The sequence below is a fragment of the Physella acuta genome, unplaced genomic scaffold (assembly GCF_028476545.2).
Source record: "Physella acuta isolate Inbredline_101_S28 unplaced genomic scaffold, ASM2847654v3 ptg000055l, whole genome shotgun sequence".
In the NCBI taxonomy this organism is placed as follows: Eukaryota; Metazoa; Mollusca; class Gastropoda; family Physidae; genus Physella; species Physella acuta.
In genome coordinates, this window is record NW_026731575.1 from 130,001 (window position 1) to 137,983 (window position 7,983).

The 7,983-nt window shown below is 38.0% G+C and overlaps 1 protein-coding gene across 1 annotated transcript in view; it reads right to left on the minus strand.

The window, feature by feature from the left end:
- LOC131947101 (uncharacterized) overlaps nt 1–5,509 on the minus strand; it is a 12,010-nt gene extending 6,501 nt beyond the window's left edge. Inside the window, exons 1-5 of the mRNA XM_059308195.1 lie at nt 5,402–5,509; nt 4,051–4,188; nt 3,702–3,793; nt 1,153–1,360; nt 945–1,055 (exon numbers count right to left, since the gene is read on the minus strand). Coding sequence (XP_059164178.1) covers nt 945–1,055; nt 1,153–1,360; nt 3,702–3,793; nt 4,051–4,176 — 537 coding nt within the window. The 5' untranslated portion in view covers nt 4,177–4,188; nt 5,402–5,509. The remainder of the gene's footprint in view (nt 1–944; nt 1,056–1,152; nt 1,361–3,701; nt 3,794–4,050; nt 4,189–5,401) is intronic.
- Between the last annotated feature and the right edge of the window lie 2,474 nt (nt 5,510–7,983).

The window sequence follows — 7,983 nt, forward strand, 5'->3', positions numbered from 1 at the left end:
TTTTTTTAAGTATTTTATTACACCTGGGTTTGACAAACCCCTGGGGTCCGGTGAGTGAGTCTTAAAAGGTCGGCGGAGGTCAAGACACACACACACCACACATGATTTCTGTTCGGCTTTAGTCAGTGCGGACAATACAACAAGCTGCAGCGGTCGATGATTCAGTGATCTCGGCATTGACATGTATAGTGTGTTCATCGCTATGCCAAGCCGTCTTTACTTTACCCAACGGTAGCCAGGTACCCATCAGAGCTGGGTGGACTCAGGGACGTAGTACATAGTCGATCTAAACTCGAGACTTTGGGATTACCGACCTTAGGGGGCGCCAAAATGGGTTGGAAAAATAAATGTAAAGGTTGAGGGGGTGCAAATCGAAAGTTTGAGGGGGGGGGGAGGGTGCAAATCGAAAGTTTGAGGGGAGGGGGGTGCAAATCGAAATCTTTAGGGGTGGGGGTGCAAATCGAAAGTTTGAGGGGGGTGCAAATCGAAATCTTGAGGAGGGGGGGGTGCAAATCGAAAAGTTTGTCCCCGGGCGCCGGGTAGGGTCGCTACGCCTCTGTGGTTAGTACGCGTCAAATCTACTCGTGTTAACAATCACATATATTAGTTGTTAAAGGCAGCTGTTCTTATAAGGCGATCACGAAAATTAATGCATTTTAAAAATTTCAACCACACTATTGTGGAAAAAGATGTTTTTATTTTTTCGTTTCTTCTGTTTATAAATTTGCAACAGAGCACATTATCTATACTCATATTTTTTTAAAGATTAAAAATTTTAATTTAATAAATTCTGAGCCCATCCAGTCGTCATTGAAGCGCTTTTCCTACACTCTCCCTTGACAAGTGGGACGACATTGACAGACAACCCCTTTTTTAAATATCCCTGTAGTTAAATACTGAAGGCCACACTAAAGACTGATAATTCCCAATGAGTGTAAACATACCTGCTCTGTAAGTTTATTGATGTTGACTTGGTCTGCAATTTTAATAAATTTAATTGTGTGAAGTGGAACTGCAAATTTGTAATCACAGAAGAAGTTACCGTCGACATAAACCTAAAAACAAAACAAAAAAACAACAACCTTGGATTATAGTAAAAAATTATAATATCATTGTCATTTTATTTCCATTACACAATTTTAATATACGCACTTTGTACTTTCCGCTGTTGGTAGTTATTTTTATTTTGAAGGATTTCCCTCGAGTGAAAGGCATGAGGCCGTTTGTTTCCTGACGTGACCAATCCCCTGTTCTCCCTAACTTGTGAGACCTGACCACTTGACGTTTATCGAATCGTGCACTGAACTGGAAGGCTCTGATCTCAAGGCAGGGACGATCTGCACACATTTCAATGGTAAACCTGGAGTGACCGGCGTTAGAATTCAAGACATTAATATGAGCGGGTGGAATTAGTATCACAGTGTTTCAGACATTTTTTTCTCGAGGGGTGTTGGGGAGGGGGGGGGGGTACGGCGACCGTACACTGGTAAAAATATTTTTTTCTTCTATTAAAAATGTTATTTTGTTCCGGAGGGCGGTAGACATGGTTCGGGGTTGGGGGCGGATTAGTGGGGCTGGGGTGGGGCCTGAAAGGACTGCAGTCAGGGACCCCGATTTTTAGGGGCCCCAAAACTTTCACTTACAAACCATAGTAAATTTCACTCTACAATATAATTACATATGTTAGTTAATTCATCGTTTTAATGTCTAAATTACAAACTATTTTATTAAACAAAGGCCAAACAAAAATCCCCCTACAAAACGCCCCTCCACCCCCCTTACAGCAGCTGTTATCGCTTTCCTCTCGGAAGCTGTTCACCTAAAACGACTCATCTTAATAGAAATGCTTTTTTCTGGCACATAAATGGGTTCATCAGTCTGTGTCAGAAAAAACTGAATCTTACCAAAATAAACTAATTGTTAACAAGAAATGACATGCTGGTGATAGGCCTTACCCTTTAGCCCTATACCCCCAAGAAATCCTGCTTCTTCTATTGGTCTCAAACAAGCAACCTTATAACTCTAAAATGACTGTAAAAGTTCTTAAAGAGGTATGGAGAGAAGTTTTAAAATATTTGACTAAGTTTAAAAATAAAATAGACTGTGTTTTCTTAGGCAAATCATAGTCGATTTTGTTATTACATAACATGTGTAGGTTGTGGCGAATGTAATAATGACAGCTTCAAGTTAGTTGTTTTTCTTTAGTGACAGTTGGATTTTGTTTAAAATATGTAATTGTAATGGCCTGTCGCTAAGTCGTTTTTTGTCTGCTTTAATAACATGTGTATATGGTTTCTTCTTCGTTTTCGAATGAATTTTGACTCGTTTATTTATTAAACTTTGTTAAGATTTTCAATCTTCAGTCCTAAGATAAATACTAAGCTGGCTGCATGATGCAAAACTAAGTGTATTTTAACTCTCTTGCCAAATTACCATCAGTAAATATTTCATGGGACGGAGTGGCCTAGCTGTAGAGAGCTAGGCTGCTAACCCGTGTGTCTCCAGTTCGAATCCGGGTTCGAGTTAGTACACCGTCACTGAGTCTACCCAGCTCTGATGGGTACCTAACTCTAGTTAGGGAAAGTTAGTGCTGATCAACTATAGTGCTGATCACACTATTCCTTCAGAAACTGGCGAACCCTTGCCCAATGAACTGTCAATGTCGGAAAGGAAACTTTACTTACTCTCTATTAATTTCATGTGGTTTTACAAATAATTACTCTTTATGTTTCAGTAAGAATTATTTCAGATAAAATAATATTTTGTTTCAATGCAGTTGATGATTTCTGGCACGGTGATATAATTTATAGTGTATAAGCAATTTAAAAAATATTCTTAGTACTGCAAAGTTGAAATTTTTTTCTAAAGTGATAGCTTTATAATAAAATATTTTAGAAATAACGAATAATAAAATATTTTAGAAATAACGATTGCAAGTAAGTATCAAAGCTAATCATATCCCATTTTATGTATCAAAGCTAATCATATCCTTCTTCTTCTTCTTCTTCGTTGTGTTGAAAGGGATCGAGATTTACCTGCCAGTGGGTTTGAACTCGAGACTTTGTTCGAATTTATCAACCATGAGCTTTTTGCCGACTCGACCACGCCTCCAACACAATTAAACGTTACGTGTCAACTGGTTATGCGCCATTGAGGCCATTGACTACGATTTCAGCCTGCTTTTCTTTTTGGATATCATATCCAAATTTATGTATCAAAGCTAATCATAACCAAATTTACGTATCAAAGCTAATCATATCCAAATTTGTGTATCAAAGCTAATCATATCCAAATTTGTGTATCAAAGCTAATCATATCCAAATTTATGTGTCACAGCTAATCATATCCAAATTTATGTCTCAAAGCTAATCATATCCAAATTTATGTATCAAAGCTAATCATATCCAAATTATGTGTCACAGCTAATCATATCCAAATTTATGTATCAAAGCTAATCATATCCAAATTTATGTATAAAAGCTAATCATATCCAAATGTATGTATCAAAGCTAATCATATCCAAATTTATGTGTCAAACTAATCATATCCAAATTTATGTATCAAAGCTAATCATATCCAAATTTATGTATCAAAGCTAATCATGTTTATATTTGAGTATCAAAACCAATCGTATCCAAATTGAAATATCAAAGCCAATCACATCCAAACTTATGTACCAAAGCCAATCATAAGCAAATTACCTTGTCGCTCTATTGTCCGGCCTTCCTTCAATAGTAAAAACAGGGAACAACGCTGTCTCAAACCTGATTTCATGTGTGTAGGGGATAGGAAACTGTAAATAGTATTTAAGCCACTTGATGGAAATAAGAAATAATCAGTTTTGTCTAGATCAATTTATTTGTGTAAAATTTTTGTGTAGTGGGAAACTATCTGGTTTTAATAGTCATAAGTGAAAAAGAAATGTTTCTGATTAGGATAAGTCTTTACCAGCGCCCTCCCCCCCCCCCCTCTCCCTCGAATACGCCACTGACCGATAGTGGCTGATATTGTAATTTTATAAAGTAGAAATATTAATATAAGATATATTACGTCTGTTTGGGTTCTGATAGTAGAACGTTTGTGTACGACTGTTGTTTCGTTGACAAATTTGCCTAAAACATCTCTCGCTAAACTCGCAAAGAATAGCGGAACAAAGAGAAAAAACACAAAATTCATATTGAGATGTTTCTGAAACCAAAATAAAAAAAAAAAACATTATTAAGGAAGAAAAAAAATATATTAGTATATTCAAATAATGTTAAAATATCCAATTAAAAAAAAAGATTTTGTAAAGTTATGGTAAAGCAACAAGTAAGCCTATATCATCAATATAGGGCTGGTGCAAGCATTGTCTTTAGAACTTGGTCAAGGTGCTCCTCATTCGGAGCAATAGAGGTCTGGCCTCAAGTATTTTTTGTAGAAATAGAACTGGCGCGCTTTTCTTGTACAGTTTAAAAAAAACAACCTATGTTATACCTTTTTCACCATTAAATTGTTTGAGTTAACTTTTTTCAATATTTTGGATCATGTCCAGAAGAGCCCCGGCACTAATGCAAAAAGTTTTTAATTTTTTTTATTTAAACTGAGCATCTTGTAGGCCTAGGATGATATTTTAAACTGAGCATCGTGTAGGCCTACTCGTTAAAATAAAACTATTTCCGTTGATATAGATTAATATAGTTGTCTTTTTTTAGCGCAATTTCCATACTGGTTTCTATTTTGTTTTGAATTATTAAAACTACTTGTGTTGCATTATTTATTTGCTGAATATATGATTTATCTCGATTTAAGTAAATTGCGCTTAAATTGTCACTAGACTTTTTAATAACTTGTTTCTCTATAAAAAAGTTAGTTAGGTCTCTAATTAAGCCAGTTTAATGCCACTTTGTATTGTATTTGAGTACATTACTTGACTCAATCATTAGACTCAATCATTAGACTCAATCATTAGAAGCCCTAGAGTAGCAAGGAGCTGCAGCTGTAACTCTCCAGTGCAGTTTGAATCAGCTCTCGTAGGTTGAGCCAATCTTCTCTTTTGACTGTCTACAGCAGCTAGGTATTTGTTTGTATACTATTATATTTTATTTGCGGACATCTTTTAGTAGCTGGGTTCGATGGGTAGATACCAGCCGGAGTCTTCGTATGCACAGCTGTTATGTTTACAAAGACGGCCGATTAGTCATCGAGGCTTCAAGCCTATTCATTCTCGAGACCATATGGTGGAAATTAGGTATCAAGTCGGTTAGATAGATTCTGAACCTATCCCCAACTCCTTAACGATTATTTGTATATATATATATATATATATATATATATATATATATATATATATATATATATATATATATATATATATAATTATTTATTTATATATTATGTTTTTAAAAAAAAGAAATCTTACTGATTTTGTAATCTGTTTTGATGCCCTCGAATAACTGAATGTCTGTGATTAATCAAACCTGTACACCAACTTTGATAAATTTCATTAAAATTGATTTATAAATATACAAGATTACCTACGTGAAGCATACGCGGCCACTTTGACGGTTTCACAAACAGGCCATCAGTTAACAGTTTATTTTCAACTACATATACGATGGGTCAAATGATCACGTAGACATGTAATGACAAACAAACAAAAAACAAAGCTGTCTTTACGAGACCACCGTAGGCCATGTTTCACCTCAACAGCCTGTAATTTATTATACCAGGGGTCTCTAAACTTTTTTATCCGAGGGCCGCATTAACTATCGAATATCGGTTCGGGGGCCAGAGTTTCTTCCAGATATCTCTCCAGTTCCTCTTCCCCCCCCCCCACCGAAGAACGTACCTACATTTTCTAATCGTTTTGAATTTTCTGGGCGAATTTCCTCAGCCACCTCCAACAAAATTTATCTTTCCATAGACAAAAAGATCCCCGCGGGCAGGATGTGAGGACCTCGGGGGCCACACCCGGCCCGCTAGCCGTAGTTTGGAAACCCCTGTATTATTATACCAAGATTAAAATACGTTTAACTATACACTTGAAAATCAGTTTTAATTTGTAGTTAAATCCCCCATCCCCATATTTCATTACATTCGCACGCTGTTGACGGTATTGATTATTGATTAGAAACAGCATTAATCAACTACTTAGTAGGGGTCGGCGTGGTCGGGCCGGTACAACTCATGGCTGCTAAACCGAAACGTCCCGTGTTCGAACACCCGGCAGATGAGGCTCGTTAGCTGCGGACAACTAGGAGACACAATTCCAAAATCAAACAACTTCTACCTTGTAGTTTGTTCTTGGTTGGACGAAGCCAATACAAAGAAACCGAGAAAGAAAAGCAAGTTGAAATCACAGTCAAGGAAACGGAAATATGGCGCATATTATGTTAACTCGTAATACTTTATTATGGAAGACATCCCATCCAGCATTACAATTAAAAACGAAGAACAAAAAGTAAACTATTCTATAAACCTACCACATGAGGCGTAGCGACAGGGGGGGGGGGGTACATATGTCCTAGGGCGCCGACCCTAGGGGCGTCAAAATAAGCTCATTGTAGCTGCTATTTTGAATTATAAATATAAAATATACATAGGGAGGGGGGGGGGGCGCCAAATTAAAAAACCAGCTCGAGTTTGTCCTGTTAAACATGCAGCCTAAGATAGGAATGTCACCTTGACATTTCTTGTGCACTATTGTCCACAATTTAGAATATTATCACTCCATCTGAGTGAAGAAATTCTCTCTTGGTATTTGAGCAAATAAAACTTACGAATACCAACCCGGAAGTTTCAGTTTCGATTATCTGGCTGACGCCTGTAGGATGTCCATGAGTTCACTCAGCTCAAATGGGTACCCAACTTGAGTTGGGAAAAACAAAGGCGTCTTGCCAGACTATACATTTATATTTGCCGAGATAAGTGTAATAGATAAAACTATACTTCAGCTGCCCTATGGCCCATCTGGTTCGTGCGTTAAAAATAAATAAGCATACTGAAATCTAATTTCCGTGTGTTGAATGTAATATTAGATCTAGTACTTGTATCAGTAGGTTAGGGTGAGACAAGCAAACTATCTGGCATTGAACTAGAGCAGTGTTTCTTCTTTTTTTCTAGGGGGGGGGGGGCACTTGATATTTCTTGGGGTGGGCGGACAATATTTTCCGTGGAGGGGTGGGGACACTGGTAAAAGTATATGTTTTCTATATAAATTCCGTTTCGTTCGGGAGGGGGGGGGGGCTCTATCCCCCCCCCCCGAAGAGATGCCTGGAACGACTGGAAGAACCTCTGAGCTAGAGTATTATCTGTTCGTACACCTCGCTAACACGGGTGCGATTATTTACGTGTGTTTCATTCAGGCATCTCAAGTCCACTCTGGGTGAAAAAAAGAGAAATTTTATTTTTTTATTTTAAGTTTGTTTTAGAAAATATACACTTCAACTGTTGTCTCTCTTCAGGAGAATAACGTCTGAAAAAAAAAACAACCCTGGGCGCATCCATTACAGCTATGTTGTTCCATTAAGGGAATGATCATACCATAATAGAAATTACACAGAGCACGGTTGAAACGCCGAATGGCGCGACTGATTTGTGGTTTGGATAACGGGACAGCTCAAGAGACGACCCACAACCGCCAGCCCATGTAGCTATCTCATGACTAACAGGTTCGCCAGCACACTATATACGGCTAGATCCGCTAATTGTTACTTTCCGGGAGGGGGGGGGGGGCACTTGAAACTTCCGGGAGGCGCTCTTAAAATAAACGGTGGGAGGGGAAGAGGGGGGAGGCGGACACTGGTTTAAGTAGCCAAAATATTTTCTAAGAATATTTTTTTAATGTCCGGGGCGGAGATATGCCCGAAAGAAACTCCGTGCATACCGTAACGTTTTACTAGATTCTGCAAGCTATACAATCTCCCGTTACTAGATGGACCAGCTACACAATCTCCCGTTACTAGATGGAGCGAGCTACACAATCTCCCGTTACTAGATGGA